General features: G+C 43.3%; 1 protein-coding gene across 7 annotated transcripts in view; it reads left to right on the top strand.

Moving 5' to 3' along the window:
• LOC106610786 (rho guanine nucleotide exchange factor TIAM2-like) overlaps positions 1-17,591 on the top strand; it is a 125,240-nt gene that overhangs the window by 104,785 nt on the left and 2,864 nt on the right. For all 7 annotated transcript variants that reach the window (XM_045723425.1, XM_014210361.2, XM_045723426.1 and 4 more), the window contains 10 exons: positions 393-461; positions 1,418-1,543; positions 2,045-2,153; positions 4,897-5,076; positions 5,194-5,312; positions 5,670-5,778; positions 6,152-6,210; positions 16,167-16,269; positions 16,404-16,491; positions 16,725-16,870. In XM_045723425.1, the coding sequence (XP_045579381.1) occupies positions 393-461; positions 1,418-1,543; positions 2,045-2,153; positions 4,897-5,076; positions 5,194-5,312; positions 5,670-5,778; positions 6,152-6,210; positions 16,167-16,269; positions 16,404-16,491; positions 16,725-16,870 (1,108 nt within the window). The remainder of the gene's footprint in view (positions 1-392; positions 462-1,417; positions 1,544-2,044; positions 2,154-4,896; positions 5,077-5,193; positions 5,313-5,669; positions 5,779-6,151; positions 6,211-16,166; positions 16,270-16,403; positions 16,492-16,724; positions 16,871-17,591) is intronic.

Genomic DNA, 17,591 nt, shown 5'->3' with positions numbered 1-17,591 from the left:
CCCTCTCTCTGTCTCTCTGCCCTCTCTTCTCTGCCCTCTCTCTCTCTCAATCTCTCTGGGTGGGGGATTTGTAGGAGGGAGGGAATGCCTTCCCAACGTCCTCTGCTGCGGCTGAAACCATCTGTCTGTGATGTGCTGCGTTGGCTGGGCGGCGGAGGCCGTAAATCAGCCTAATGAGTATATCTCCAGTGACGTCCTGATGGGCCGCAGCCCCATTAAAACACAGGGAGGGAGAAAGATGACGGAGTAGTTTTGGGCGGTTGGAGTAACTGTTGATACTGATGCCACCCTATGATGTACTGGTGGTGTACTGTATACTGTACTGTATGTGTCGAGAGTGGCATTGGTGTTGTCGGATTCACTAACCCACCTCTTGTCTTTCCTTCCTACAGGACCTGAGTTGCCTCTTTGAGATATACCTGAAGCCCTTGCAGAATGAGACCTTCCTCACTCTGGATGAGGTATTTCAAAAATGTATTTAACCTTTATTTAACTAGGCAAGTCAGTTAGGAACAAATTCTTATTTACAATGATGGCCTACCCCGGCCAAACCCTCCCCTAAGCCTGACGACGCTGGGCCAATTAAGCGCCGCCTTATGGGACTCCCGATCAGGGCCGGATGTGATACAGCCCGGGATCGAACCAGGGTCTGTAGTGATGCCTCTAGCACGGCAATGCAGTGCCTTAGACCGCTGCGCCACTCGGGAGTAAAGGACCTCTGGACGAGGTAGAGGAGGGAGGGGGTTGGTGGAGGGGAGGACTGGGGAGGTAATAGAGATGGATCATTTTATGAGGTTGGTTCATGATGAAGATGGATAGTTTATTAGATTGGGGTGGTGGTGATGTTAAATTACTAGTAATGAACTCTCACAACCTTATTTAGTCCCTTTCTGACATAGGCCCACATATTACAAAGCGTGCGTAGGATTCTCTTTTATATCTCCAATTGCATTGTTGTCTTCATTGTTCGATACACAATTGACTCTTCTCTCAGGTCGGGATTAGTCCTTGTGTGACTGTCCCTCCCTGTGAGCCCACAAGGCTATGGCTGGAGAATGCTGATGACCTCAGTGTGTAGCTTAAGTCCCAATTAGCTAGGGACATTGATGTAAACTGAGCCTAACCTCAGTCTCAGGACGACGCTCTCACAGGAAGAGGTCCATCGATACACACTGAGGAGCGGGGCTGATTAAACCCCCGTTAATGGACACTCCGACGTGTCTAGGTACACAGCGGAGGGGAGAGCCAGACACTCTGAATCTCTTTTAATGAAGGTGTGGGAGATTGTATTAGAGATGGAAGGAAAGAGAGGCTGTTCCTAACTGCCTCTCACACGTGAGACATTTGAGGTGGTTGTGAACGAGTGACTGCCTGGTGTTAGGTCTTTGACCAGGGTCCTGTCTCTCCTTTCCTTCAGATGGATAGTCTGTTTGGCAGCCTGCCAGAGATGCTGGACTTCCAGAGGGTGTTCCTGCAGACGCTGGAGGAGAGGATTGCCTCTTCACCTGACTTCCGAACGCTGGAGACCCCTGAGCAGTTTAAGGTACGGTAGCTTGGAGCGCACACACACACACACACACACACACACACGTGCCCCTTATGTTACGGCTGCCTCTGCCAAACATCTCTTGCAGTATACACACTTGCCATGAAACCGCATACTCACAGGCTTATTAACCAGTTAGCTATGATGTTCTGTCACACCTTGGGATATTCATTATTGAAGAGATGTCACAGGTTCACGCGTGGTTGATTTACTGCATCGACAAGGCAACGTGTGTGTGGCCTATTGATTTTTGCGATGTTGACTTGGAGAATTGTATCTCCAAGTCAAAGAGCACTGTTACTCAGGGGTTAGAGGGGGCGGGGCCTGGGCGATTTCAAACACTGTCGCATGGGAGGGAGGTGAGCGTGGTCAGGTCACGACTTCAAACGTTCTCTCCCATCCCTCTCTCCTTCGCACACTCACACTCTCCCTCCGTCTCTCTTTCTCACGCTCTCTCTGTCTCTCTCTGTGTCTCTCTCTGCCTGTCTGTGATTCCAGAAGCTTCTCTTCTCTCTGGGTGGATCCTTCCTGTACTACGCAGATCACTTCAAGCTCTACAGCGGTTTCTGTGCCAACCACATCAAAGTCCAGAAAGTCCTGGAGAGAGGTACGTCTCCCCTCTACTCTACGCTGCCCCCCCCTCACTGTGAAAGTGCCTAAGTCTCCCCCATTGCGCTGCACTGCACAGCTAAAGCTGGTCTATAATGAGAGAGAGACTATTAAACGCTGACGGGGACTGCTAGTAATTTTGAGCGGCCCTGTATATATGATTGAATATAAACGTTGAACTGAATTTATTTCTATGACGTTGGCCTCCTCCATTTTGGGCACACTGCCCAGCGCAGAATGAATTAAACAGAGTGGGAAAACTGCACCCCTGTGCCTCTTAAATTCCTCCCATTACAAGATTCTGTGCGGCATTCCTTGAAGCAGGTACCGAAATTGAGTTTTAATGGCGCAGGAAGAATCTGGCAAGTGGTTTGGCCTTTTCCACAACAGTCTCTGATGAATCAGAATTAACTGGAGTAGGAAACAGCAGAGTAAACATGATAAATCACTACAGCACTACTGTTACAGGGGCGCAGTGCATTAGAGCAGAACTCTGCAGCACAGTATAGTACAACACACAGCACTGGCCAGCAGTACACAGCACAGCCTAGCATAGTGGAACCCAGCACAGCTGAATGCGGGCATTCACAGAGAATCTGTGGGTGTCTGTCAGCGGTTCTAGTAATTACGCGTTCTCGTTCTCGCTGCACACACACTTTGCGTTTACTCGTTAATTGCCTGCCAATTACTGTGTGAAGTCTTAATGCGGCTGTCTGTGGCTCAGAGTGCCGTAATGAGTACTCCATTGGCCTCTCAATCCTTCCACACATGGTGAGACGAACAGATAGGTGGCGAGGAAAGTCGACACCCGACCTCCAGGAAATCTTTCAGTGTGTTATGGTGCTAGACCACACAGCACCCAATATTAGCATCTCTCCACTCCATACACTGTGAATGGAAATCACTGCAGGGATTCTTTTGAAACGGTGTCTTTTGAATGGTAGTGTTTTGAGTGGAGTGGTAGTCTCATGTCAGTATCTACAGTTCATTCGAAAACTATTCAGACCCCTCGACTTTTTCCACATTTTGTTACGTTACAGCCGTATTCTAATAGAAGATTTTATCTTCTTTCTCCCCCCCCCCCCATCAATCTACACACAATACCCCATAATGACAAAGCAAAAACAGGTTTTTAGAAATGTTTGCAAATGCATTAAATATAATAAACTGAAATATCACGTACGTAAGTATTCAGACCCTTTACTCAGTACTTTGTTGAAGCACCTTTGGCAGCGATTACAGCCTCGAGTCTTCTTGGGTATGACACTACAAGCTTGGCACACCTGTATTTGGGGAGTTTCTCCAATTGTTCTTTGCAGATCCTCTCAAGCTCTGTCAGGTTGGATGGGGAGCGACGCTGCACAGCTATTTTCAGGTCTCTCCAGAGATGTTCGGTGGGGTTCAAGTCCGGGCTCTGGCTGGGCCACTGAGGGAAATTCAGAGACTTGTCCTGAAGCCACTCCTTCGTTGTCTTGGCTGCATGCCAAGGTCGTTGTCCTGTTGAACTTTCGCCCTGCTCTGAAACTGGTTTTCATCAAGGATCTCTCTGTACTTTGCTCCGTTGATCGATCCTGAATAGTCTCCCAGTCCCTGCCGCTGAAAAACATCCCCACAGCATGCTTCACTGTAGGGATGGTGCCAGGTTTCCTCCAGACGTGAAGCTTGGCATTCAGGCCATAGAGTTCAATCTTGGTTTCATCAGACCAGAGAATCTTGTTTCTCATGGTCTGAGAGTCTTTAGGTGCCTTTTGGCAAACTCCAAGCAGGCTGTCGTGCCTTTTACTGAAGAGTGGCTTCCGTCTGGCCACTCTACCATAAAGGCCTGATTGGTGGAGTGCTGCAGAGATGGTTGTCCTTCTGGAAGGTTCTCCCATCTCCACAGATGAACTCATCAGGTTCTTGGTCACCTCCCTGACCAACGCCCTTTGCCCCCGATTGCTCAGTTTGGACAGGCAGCTAGCTCTAGGAAGAGTCTTGGTGGTTCCAAACTTCTTCCATTTAAGAATGGAGGCCACCGTGTTCTTGGGGACCTTAAATGCTGCAGACATTTGGTATCCTTCCCCAGAGCTTGTCTCTGCACAATCCTGTCTCAGAGCTCTACGGACAATTCCTTTGACCTCACGGCTTGGTTTTTGCTCTGACATGCACTGTCAACTGTGGGACCTTATATAGACAGGTGTGTGCCTTTCCAAATCATGTCCAATCAATTTAATTTACCCCAGGTGGACTCCAAGTTGTAGAAACATCTCAAGGATGATCAATGGAAACAGGATGCACCTGAGCTCAATTTCGAGTCTCATCGCAAAGGGTCTGAATACGCATGTAAGGTATATGTTTTTTAAAATTTTTAATACATTTGCTAACATTTCTAAAAACCTGTTGCTTTGTCATTATGGGGTATTGTGTGTAGATTGATGAAGAAGAAAAATATTTAATCCATTTTAGAATAAGGCTCTAACGTAACAAAATGTGGGAAAAGTCAAAGGGGTCTGAATACTTTCTGAATGCACTTGTACATACCTGCAGTGTTGCCATTTTACTGCAGTGGTCATGCTAGGGTGAGGAGTAGCGTATACTGCCCCCCTGTGGACAAGTTTTATTGCACCAAAATACCATGGTAGGTCTAACGCTAGCACCACCAAGCACAGTCCTCAAAGCTTCCTGCAGTATGAGCGATGTGATTGAAAGTACTGACATGTACAGGGCTTGGTAAAGTAAGTCTGTTTGTCTGTTGTCTACAGCGAAGACTGACCTGGCCTTTAAGGAGTTTCTGGATGCGAGGAACCCAACGAAGCAGCACTCGTCAACCCTGGAGTCCTACCTGATCAAGCCAGTCCAGAGAGTGTTGAAGTACCCTCTACTGCTCCGAGAGCTAGTGTCCCTTACTGACACAGACAGCGAGGAGCACTACCACCTCACAGGTACATTGACGACATACACACACATACACACACACACACACACACACACACACACACACACACACACACACACACACACACACACTAACCCTTCCCTCTGCTCTCCTGTATCCCCAGAGGCCCTGAAGGCCATGGAGAGGGTGGCCAGCCACATCAATGAGATGCAGAAGATCTATGAGGACTATGGGTCTGTGTTTGACCAGCTGGTGGCAGAGCAGAGTGGCCCTGAGAAGGAGGTAGCTATACTGTACCCTGCTGCTCTCCCCTCTGCCTCTGTTACAGCAGCTTTCATCACACTCACTCATATCTTTCATCTGGACACGTACTTAGGCTAAAACCAGCACAGCCTACGTTTGCTGCATAACCGTCAAGGTCAATTCAGTCTATTCAAGGGATCTTGGTGATATGTCTCTTACAGAAACTGGTTGGAAATAGCTAAGTTCCCCTGTAGATACTTCCTCCTATAGATACTCAACATACACCCCACATAGATAGCACATGGTTGTGGTAGCTGAAGCCCCATTCCCTGTACAGATACAGTACTTAGTACGTCCCTCACACACTGGCCAATGGCCCTTCCTTCTCTCTCCCAGGTCACAGAGCTTTCCATGGGAGAATTCCTCATGCATTCCTCTGTCGTCTGGCTCAACCCCCATCTCTCGCTGGGCCGCATGAGAAAGGACCCCGACCTGACCGTGTTTGGTGAGTTGGAGAGACACTGTACTGCTAATGCAGCATTATGGGAAAGAGATTGCCTGGCCCCTGCCAGAGCCAGAGGCGGTTGGCAGTCTGACTGCCTGGACTCCTATCAAATTCCATTTGAAATGCTGAGTCCACTGGCTTTAGACGAACGCATGTAAACACAACACACATTTAATGACTATCTATTAGATAAATGTATTGTTTATCCACCTGAATATTAATGGTACTGTTTAGTGTTACACCAGTATGATTTGGGGCTTTATGGATCTAGTGCCAATATGTTGTAAACTCAGATCGCTTCTGAGGGGATGGATTCCCTGTGTACATTCCCAAAGTTGTGTTCACACTCAGTGTTCATGTCGTTTCTCCTCAGTGTTCAAGAAGGCGGTGATACTTGTCTATAGGGAGAGCAACAAGCTCAAGAAGAAGATGGTGAGTCCTCTCTCTCTATCGCTTTCATTGACTTTTATACAAGGGTGAAGGTTAGCCGGTATGGTCCGGTATGGCACCCCGGCAAAATAAATACTGGGGGTACGCCGTACCGGTAAAATATCACCCTATCATAATTAATACAACATGTCCCAAAAAACTATAGGCCATTACACTATTATTTAACATTACAGCATGTCAGCCGCATGGAAAAGGATCGAATTGACTTGAAACAGGGTTGTATACGCTCCAAATTGATTTGTGGTTTGACCAGAATACTTAAATTTTGTAAAGGCAGAGATGAGTGGCTCGACACCGAGGTGCACGGGGACGCAATTCAGGCTCCAAGTGTAGGCCTAATGGCAATACAATACATGTAGGTGTTTTATAACAGAGGTCTCTTTCCATTCATCAAATGGCAGGTGCACAGTGTTGGGGTTGGATACTGGGAATATTTTCTGAGCGGATGAGCTTTCGCGGGGAGCCTACAGAAGCCCCTTTTTGAAGTGATTGTTTGACAATCAGATGAAAACTTCATGACTGGTTGTGTTTCTGCCACATTAAAAGGCATAGGCGGCGTGTCCATAAAGTTTTCCCTAAAGTAAATTGAATTACATTTCCAAAATTATAATGCCAAATTAGCTTAGGCCTAATCCTGTGTCCTATCTATACGGAAATAAATACAACCATTCAAAATAGGCTACTTCATCAGAAAGCATGATTGGGCCACAGATAGCCAGATAGTTAGCTTAAAAAAAAATCGCATAGCCTACAGTTGGAAGGGCCCGCATTTTGGGGAGCGTGCGCTGCAAATACCAAATAAATGATTGTTGATTTGTGACTGTCAGTGAAAAGCAGAGAGACCCAGCCAGGCATATTGCAATATTTGAAAATACAATCACGGAAAAACTGTTTGGAAAGCAAATGGCTATTGCTGTAGAGATGACAATGAAAAAACTCCAATCTGTCTTTTAGTTATCAAAACTCTCAACTTAATTGAGCAAACAGTAGCCTGTCTTATTGGCACCAGCGGTAAACATCAGCCATATCCCGGTGAGTGTGCATATTCACCGTCTATCATTGGGTCAGTGCCAAAAAATTTTTGCTTTATCTGTTTTTTTTAAACCAGGTTTTCTGTTCATTTGAGCAATATGAGATTGAATGGAGTTCCATGCAATAATGGCTCTATATAATACTGTACGCTTTCTTGAATTTGTTCTGGATTTGGGGACTGTGAAAAGACCCCTGGTGGCATGTCTGGTGGGGTAAGTGTGTGTGTCAGAGCTGTGTGTAAATTGACTATGCAAACAATTTGGGATTTTCAACACATTAATGTTTCTTATAAAATAAGTGATGCAGTCAGTCTCTCCTCAACTCTTAGCCAAGAGAGACTGGTATGCATAGTATTTATATCAGCCCTCTGATTACAGTTAAGAGCAAAACGTGCCACTCAGTTCTGGGCCAGTTGCAGCTTACCTAGGTCTTTCCTTGCAGCACTGGACCACACGACTGGACAATAATCAAGATTAGACAAAACTAGAGCCTGCAGAACTTGCTTTTTGGAGTGTGGTGTCAAAAAAGCAGAGCATCTCTTTATTACGGACAGATCTCTCCCCATCTTTACAACCATTGAATCTATATGTTTTGACCATGACAATTTACAATCTAAAGTAACGCCAAGTAATTTAGTCTCCTCAACTTGTTCAACAGCCACATCATTCATTACCAGATTCAGCTGAGGTCTAGAACTTAAGGAATTATTTGTACCAAATACAATGCTCTTAGTTTTAGAGATGTTCAGGACCAGTTTATTACTGGCCACCCATTCCAAAACAGACTGCAACTCTTTAAGGGTTTCAGTGACTACATTAGCTGTGGTCGCTGATGCGTATATGGTTTGAATCATCAGCATACATGGGCGCACATGCTTTGTTTAATGCCAATGCATGTCATTGGTAAAAATAGAAAAGAGTAGAGTGCCTAGAGAGCTGCCCTGCGGTACACCATACTTTACATGTTTGACATTAGAGAAGCTTCCATTAAAGAAAACCCTTTGAGTTCTATTAGATAGATAGCTCTGAATCCACAATATGGCAGAGGGTGAAAAGCCATAACATAGAAGTTTTTTCAACAACAGGTTATGGTCAATAATATCAAAGGCCTCACTGAAATCTAACAGTACAGCTCCCACAATCTTGTTATCAATTTCTTTCAAACAATCAGTCATTTGTGTCAGTGCAGTACATGTTAAGTGCCTTTCTCTATAAGCATGCTGAAAGTCTGTTGTTAATTTGTTTACAGAGAAATAGCATTGTATTTGGTAAAACACATTTTTTTCCCCAACAGTTTGCTAAGAGCTGGCAGCAAGCTTATAGGTCTGCTGTTAGAACCAGTAAAGGCCGCTTTCCCATTCTTGGGTAGCGGAATTACTTTAGCTTCCCTCCAGGCCTGAGGACAAAGACCTTCCTCTAGGTTCAGATAAAAAAATATGACAGATAGGAGAGGCTATAGAGTCAGCTACCATCCTCAGTTGCTTTCCATCTAAGTTGTCAATGCCAGGAGGTTTGTCATTATTGATCGATAACAATACATTTTCCACCTCTCCCACACTAACTTTACAAAATTCTAACTTGCAATGCTTTTCTTTCATTTTTTTAAATTTTTATGCATGAATACAATTGCTCACTGTTCGTTGTTGGCATTTCCTGCCTAAGTTTGCCCACTTTGCCAATTAAATAATCATTAAAATAATTGCTAACATCAAATGGTTTTGTGATGAATAAGCCATCTGATTCGATGAAAGATGGAGTTGAATTTGTCTTTCTGCCCATAATTTCATTTAAAGTACAACGTTTTTTTCCCATCATTCTTTATATCATTGATCTTGGCTTCATAGTACAGTTTCTTCTTTTTGTTGAGTTTAGTCACATAATTTCTCAATTTGCAGTAAGTAAGCCAGTCAGATGTGCAGCCAGACTTATTAGCCACTCCTTTTGCCCCATCTCTTTCAACCATACAATTTTTCAATTCCTCATCAATCCATGGAGCCTTAACAGTTCTAACAGTCAGTTTCTCAACAGGTGCATGTTTATCAATAATTGGAAGAAGCAATTTCATAAATTCATAAAATGCAGTGTCTGGATGCTCCTCAATAATCACATCAGACCAACAAATATTTTTAACATCATCCACATAAGAGTCACAGCAAAATCTTTTGTATGATCTCTTCTATACCATTTTAGGCCCAGCTGTTGGAACTTTGGCTTTCCTGGATATAGCCACTATATTGTGATCACTGCATCCAATGGGTACAGATACAGCTTTAGAACAAAGTGCTGCAGTATTAGTAAAAATGTGATCGATACATGTGGATGATCTTGTTTCTGTAGTGTTTGTAAACACCCTGGTAGGTTGATTAATCACCTGAACCAGATTACTGGCACGGGCTACAGTGAGAAGCTTCCTCTTGAGTGACCAGCTTGATGAAAACCAGTTAATATTCAGGTCCCCAAGAAAGTAGACCTCTCTGTTTATATCACATACAGTTGGAGTCATTAAAACTCGTTTTTCTACCACTCCACAAATTTCTTGTTAACAAACTATAGTTTTGGCAAGTTAGTTAGGACATATACTTTGCATGTCACAAGTAATTTTTCCAACAATTGTTTACAGACAGATTATTTCACTTATAATTCACTGTATCACAATTCCAGTGGGTCAGAAGTTTACATACAATAAGTTGACTGTGCCTTTAAACAGCTTGGAAAATTCCAGAAAATGATGTCATGGCTTTAGAAGCTTCTGATAGGCTAATTGACATAATTTGAGTCAATTGGAGATGTACCTGTGGATGTATTTCAAGGCCTACCTTCAAACTCAGTGCCTCTTTGCTTGACATCATGGGAAATCTAAAGAAATAAGCCAAGACTCAGAATAGAATTGTAGACCTCCACAAGTCTGGTTCATCCTTGGGAGCAATTTCCAAACGCCTGAGGGTACCACGTTCATCTGTACAAGCAATAGTATGCAAGTATAAACACCATGGGACCACGCAGCTGTCATACCGCTCAGGAAGGAGATGCGTTCTGTCTCCTAGAGATGAACGTACTTTGGTGCAAAAAAGTGCAAATCAATCCCAGAAGAGCAAAGGACCTTGTGAAGATGCTGGAGGAAACAGGTACAAATCTATCTATATCCACAGTAAAACGAGTCCTATATCGACATAACCTGAAAGGCCGCTCATCAAGGAAGAAGCCACTGTTCCAAAACCGCCATAAAAAAAGCCAGACTACAGTTTGGGGACAAAGATCATACTTTTTGGAGAAATGTCCTCTGGTGTGATGAAACAAAAATAGAACTGTTTGGCCATAATGACCATCGTTATGTTTGGAAGAAAAAGGGGGAGGCTTGCAAGCCGAAGAACACCATCCCAACCGTGAAGCACGGGGGTGGCAGCATCATGTTGTGAGGGTGCTTTGCTGCAGGAGGGACTGGTGCACTTCACAAAATAGATGGCATCATGAGGGAGGAAAATTATGTGGATATATTGAAGCAACATCTCAAGACATTAGTCAGGAAGTTAAAGCTTGGTCGCAAATGAGTTTTCCAAATGGACAATGACCCCAAGCATACTTACAAAGTTGTGGCAAAATGGCTTAAGGACAACAAAGTCAAGGTATTGGAGTGGCCATCACAAAGCCCTGACCTCAATCCTATAGAAAATTTGTGGGCAGAACTGAAAAAGCGTGTGCGAGCAAGGAGGCCTACAAACCTGACTCAGTTACTCCAGCTCTGTCAGGAGGAATGGGCCAAAATTCACCCAATTTATTGTGGGAAGCTTGTGGAAGGCTACCTGAAACGTTTGACCCAAGTTAAGCAATTTAAAGGCAATACTAATTGAGTGTATGTAACTTCTGACCCACTGGGAATGTGATGAAAGAAATAAAAGCTGAAATAAATAATTCTCTCTACTATTATTCTGACATTTCACATTCTTAAAATAAAGTGGTGATCCTAACTGACTTAAGACAGGGAATTGTTACTCGGATTAAATGTCAGGATTTGTGAAAAACTGAGTTTAAATGTATTTGACAAAGGTGTATGTAAACCTCCGACTTCAACTGTACACTATCAAGCATTTCACACATATATTATTTAGATACTGACTGTTAGCACTTGGTGGCCTATAGCAACACCCCAAAAGAAAAGGCTTTAGATGTGCCAAGTGAACCTGCAACCACAACACTTCAATAACACTTGACATACATTTCTTCTCCTTATTAGAGAAAATCTTATCTGATAGAACCCATGCCTACTGTACACCACTAGGTGCTGCATTGAACAGTATTTTTTGCAATTACACGGCGTGTACAAAACATTAGGAACATAGACTGACCAGGTAAATCCAATAAGGGATCATTAGCTTTCATCTGATGTCACCTGTTAAATCCACTTCAAATCAGTGTAGATGAAGGGGAGGAGACAGGTTAAAGAAGGATTCTTAGGTCTCGAGACTTAAGACATGGATTGTGTGTCATTCAGAGGGTGAACGGGCAAGACAAAAGATTTAAGTGCCTTTGAACGGGGTATGGTAGTAGGTGCCAGACGCACCGGCTTGTGTGTCAAGAACTGCAGCGCGGCTGGGTTTTTCACACTCAACAGTTTCCCGTGTGTATCAAGAATGATCCACCACCCAAAGGACATCCAGCCAACAACAGGCCAGTGGTGGAAAACGAGTCATTGATGAAAGAGGACAAAGGAGGCTGACACATTGTGCACAGACGGGCTACAGTTATTCAACTGACAGTCCAGTACAACATTGGTGCCCAAATACCCATGAAAGAATGCACAACTTGTCGTACCTTGACAAAAATGGTGTATGGCAGCCAATGACCTTAGAGTTCCACTTCTTTCAGCAAAAAAACTGAAACTGCAGTGGCTAAGGAATGAAAACACTGGACACCTGGAGAATTGGAAAAGCATTGCCTGGTCTGATTAATCCTGGTTCCTGCGGTCTCACCCTGATGGGAGGACTACGGTACGGAGAAAACCACGAGTACATGTATCCATAATGCCATGTCAACGTTGCAGGCTGGTGGTGATGGTGTAATGTGTTTTCATGGCACACATTGGGCCCCTTGATAAAAGTGGAGCAACGTTTGAATGGCACAAGATATCTTGCAGAAGTGTATTCATCTGCAAATTTGTTTTTTTCAGCAGGATAATGCCCCATGCCAGAAGGCTAGGATTGTACAGGAATGGTTCCACGAACATGACAATGAATTCAGCTTCCTGCATTGGCCTGTCCAGTCACCAGATCTCAATCCAATTGAGTATCTGTGGGATGAGATGGAACGAGCTAATCGAAGTAGAGATTTACTACCAGCCAATTTAACACAACTGTGGGAAGCATTGGAGTCAACATGGGCCAGCATCCTTCTTAGGGTTGAATGGCGGGAACCCGCATACCGAGATTTATCAGGATTAATGGCCCAAACCGACTCCAGTTTCCCAGGATAAATAACTGAGGGAAACCGGTAAATTTAAAATCAATTATTTATATGATCAGCATGGCATGAAATGGAACTGTTAAATTATATGCAGTGTCTAAATCTGGCTTCTCTACGGCCTCTGCATGATAAATCATCAACGCTCAGGGTGGGGACAGACGGCCCATCTCAACTATGGAGCGCAGTTCACAATGCATGTAGACCTATCATCTCATCATGGTAACTCTTTCTTGTTGCAGGAAGGCCTGCATTTGCTACAGCAAAGTCTATGCTAGAGTAATATGAAGACTGAATGAGTGTCTAATTTACAATGCAATATTAGCCTTATACTTAGCTAATTAATTATGGGTTATGCATAATACACTTCTAACTTGTAGCCTCTGTCTCTTGCGCAATAAGCAAGCACCTGTGCTCCACTGGCCTCTCTCCTTAAAAAAATGCTCCTTAGATCTTGGAGTCCCATGCAGGAAAAGCTAGACTAGAATAGCTTGCTGGACATTGTTTTTAAAAATAATTTCTTATACCAATAAACTATTCAAAGAGGGACTCAAGCTCTTGTTTGCTGAATGTTAAATACAGCAGCCAATAGAACTCACGGGTAGCTTGAAAGACGAGCGAACTCGCGATGACGGTAGGCTATAGAAGTTATTTATTCAGACCCATAACCATTCAATCTTTGTGAAGAGAAGTGAAAGCCTTCTTTCTGCATCTAATTGTAGTCCTATATTATTCAAGGATGCCATTAGAATGATGAAGATGAGGACAACAAAACGTATTTCATTTAAATGTTGAAAGCGAGGAAGGAATGAAGCAACAATAGAGGCAGGCTCATACTATTTCCCCTGTTATGAAAGGTGTATATATGCGTCAGTCTACTAATTATACAAATAGGACCTATTATATTTCAAAATTAAAATGGCATTTGCTAGCCTATACTTGTAACTTTGTAGGCCGCGTGGTTTGAAAGATGTGTGTAATTCCAGTCCATTAAAATACAGTACAGTAATACAGTTCACACTCAAAAAGATTAGGCTACTGGAGCTAGTTTAATTTATTTACCCAAGAGAGCATAGCTACATCTATGGGGTTTTCTGTTTTTCTGTTGTGTAATGTCCAGTAGCCTATATCATATGTGTTTTCTGGCTTGGGCTCGTTAAATGTAGTAGGGCTCATTAAATGTCTTTAATGTAAGGCTCGTTAAATGTCTTTAATGTAGGGCTCGTTAAATGTCTTTAATGTAGGGCTCGTTAAATGTCTTTAATGTAGGGCTCGTTAAATGTCTTTAATGTAGCGCTCGTTAAATGTCTTTAATGTAGGGCTCGATAAATGTCTTTAATGTAGGGCTCGATAAATGTCTTTAATGTAGGGCTCATTAAATTTCGATCAAAGCTCTAATCAAATCCAGACAAGACTATTTCTATGCTTTATAAGGCTTTTGAATGACACTTCTGGTTTTAGCGGAAAATACCAGGTTACCCGGGAGAAAAGTGATTTATTCTCAGGGTGGAACATTTGTAAAATACCGGGAAAATATTCAACCAAAATCCCTGTGGAATACTTTCGACACCTTGTCGAGTCCATGCCGTGACAATTTGAGGAAGGTGGAAGGTGTTCCTAATGTTTTGCACACTGTGTATATTATTAGCCTATATTATGACTATCCAATCAGCCTACTATTCCTAATGTGATATCTTACATACGTCTGCAAATGTGAGGATGCATGAAATGAAACCCACGCACTGCCGATGTTAAAAGGTATTGCATGTTAAACCTCTCTAGGCTAGGCGGGACGAATTCGTCCCACCTATTAGCCAGTGTAATCCAGTGGCGCGATTTTCAAAACGTTAAAAATCCTATTACTTCAATTTCTCAAACATATGACTATTTTACAGCCATTTAAAGACAAGACTCTCGTTAATCTAACCACACTGTCCGATTTCAAAAAGGCTTTACAACGAAAGCAAAACATTAGATTATGTCAGCAGAGTACCAAGCCAGAAATAATCAGACACCCATTTTTCAAGCCAGCATATAATGTCACCAAAACCCAGAAGACAGCTAAATGCAGCACTCACCTTTGATCTTCATCAGATGACAACCCTAGGACATTATGTTATACAATACATGCATGTTTTGTTCAATCAAGTTCATATTTATATCAAAAACCAGCTTTTTACATTAGCATGTGACGTTCAGAACTAGCATACCCCCGCAAACTTCCGGGGAATTCGCTAACATTTTACTAAATTACTCACGATAAACGTTCACAAAAAGCATAACAATTATTTTAAGAATTATAGATACAGACCTCCTCTATGCACTCGATATGTCCGATTTTAAAATAGCTTTTTGGTGAAAGCACATTTTGCAATATTCTAAGTACATAGCCCAGGCATCACGGGCTCGCTATTTAGACACCCGGCAAGTTTAGCACTCACCATAATCATATTTACTATTATAAAAGTTTGATTACCTTTTGTTGTCTTCGTCAGAATGCACACCCAGAACTGCTACTTCAATAACAAATGTTGGTTTGGTCCAAAATAATCCATCGTTATATCCGAATAGCGGCGTTTTGTTCGTATGCGTTCCAGACACTATCCGAAATAGTAAAGAAGTGTCACGCGCATGGCGCAATTCGTGACAATAAAATTCTAAGTATTCCATTACCGTACTTCGAAGCATGTCAACCGCTGTTTAAAATCAATTTTTACGACATTTTTCTCGTAGAAAAGCGATAATATTCCGACAGGGAATCTCCTTTTCGGCAAACAGAGGAAAAAATCCCAAAGGCGGGGGCGGTCGGGGTCACGAGCATAAGCCCAGTGTCCCTTGATCGGCCACTTGAGAAAGGCGATAATGTGTTTCAGCCTGGGGCTGGAATGACGACATTCTGTTTTTTCCCGGGCTCTGAGCGCCTATGGACGACGTGGGAAGTGTCACGTTAGAGCAGAGATCCTTAGTAAATGATAGAGATGGAAAAGAAGTTCAAGAAATGGTCAGACAGGCCACTTCCTGTAAAGGAATCTCTCAGGTTTTGACCTGCCATTTGAGTTCTGTTATACTCACAGACACCATTCAAACAGTTTTAGAAAATTTAGGGTGTTTTCTATCCATATGTAATAAGTATATGCATATTCTAGTTACTGGGTAGGAGTGGTAACCAGATTAAATCGGGTATGTTTTTTATCCAGCCGTGTCAATACTGCCCCCTATCCTAAACAGGTTAAAGTGATATGACAAATCTTTACTAGGCCCACAGACATCAGATATTAAATGAGTAGGGAGTCTATATGGAATTCTATGATTACACCTATGCTATAAAAAAACGACATTGTGCGAGCACTTGCATGTCCCGTACTGATAAGAAATGTACCTTCACCCCTGTTTTCATATGCCTTTGATGTCAATAGTGCCTAACATCTCTCTCGTGTGTGTGTGTGCGTGCAGACCGCCCCTCGCTTGGCGCACTCCCATGGAGACCTAGACCCCTTCAAGTTCCGCTGGCTCATCCCGCTCTCTGCGCTGCAGGTCCGACTAGGCAACACTACAGGTAAGAGAGCAAGACACACACACCTTTCGACGCACAAACATGCACATACCATCATGGTTCTCATTTAACTATATAAGAGATCACATTCTGTTGGATATTGAGTCTTTTGAACTTCTCCAATCCCTTCCTCCTAGGAACTGAGACTACCTGCATCTGGGAGCTGATTCATACCAAGTCTGAACTGGAGGGAAGGCCAGAGACTGTCTTCCAGCTGTGTAGCAGGTAAGAGAGAGCAGCAGTTCTGACTGGAGACTATGGATCTATAGCTCTGGTCCTTGACTGCCTTCTACAAGGTCAGGGATGTGCATGGACTCTCTAGCCAATCAGTGGTCCATTGCGTGTCAGGGGAAATGATCCCCAGCAGGACAGTGCCCCCCTACTGTAGACTCGCTGAGTGAATTAGCCCTGTTCTGTCAGCGTATGGTATATAAAGATTCCCGCTGTCTCCTTCACAGTGTCCCAGAGTGCAAAGTCAACATTATCAAGGTTATCCGCTCCATCCTCCGGGAAAACGTCAGGCGGAACATGCGCCCGGCCGAGAGGGGGTGTAAGGAGCGCCTCACGCCTCTACGCAGCACCCTGCCCTCCTCTGCCAGGATAGGTGAGTCCCATCCCGACCCTGTTCCAAAAAATCACTGTTTTGATTTCTATTTAAGTGATGATGCCCTGGAAGCCAGTGTTTGGAGGATATATTGGCACGGGTGTTCGTCGAGGGCCGGAAAACTGCCAATATATCCTCCAAACACCGGATTCCAGGGCATCATCACTTTGATACGAGTTACCAACATATTCAAATATTGATTGACATATTTTCATTAGAAAAGTTACTTTGATGAATTTATTCATACTATTTCATCCTTCCACAAGATATAGTTCCAACACAAATCTAGGCTTGCTACCCAAGCCGTTTATTTTATCGGTTTGGTTGCCGGAGACGCGACCCAGTCGTTCAGCTGGAGATCGAATTTGAATATTGAAACAATGTTGCAAATGTCGGTGAGACAGACGGCAACGTTTATACAAATCTTTGCTGTTGAAAACTAAATGTTAGTCTGAAAGAAATGTCTAGATGCTTTTTATAGTGGAGATCAAGTTTATAAATTGCCTGGCTGGGCTGATGAGACAGTGGATTGCGCAGTCAGATGGAACAGAGTAAATAGACATTTTAACGTCATAGATTTAGCTGGTTGTAACTTATGAAAGAGACACTGGCTGGAATGCGGTTTTAGCCAATCAGCATTTAGGATTAGACCCACACGTTGCATAACTTTAAATAACATGACCTTGACTTAAAGATCATAAGCCCTCATTGTCCAGATATG

Source organism: Salmo salar, chromosome ssa09, assembly GCF_905237065.1.
Source record: "Salmo salar chromosome ssa09, Ssal_v3.1, whole genome shotgun sequence".
Taxonomy (NCBI): Eukaryota; Metazoa; Chordata; class Actinopteri; order Salmoniformes; family Salmonidae; genus Salmo; species Salmo salar.
The sequence above is the reverse complement of the archived record's forward strand: the minus strand, read 5'-3'. Positions and strand labels throughout refer to the sequence as shown.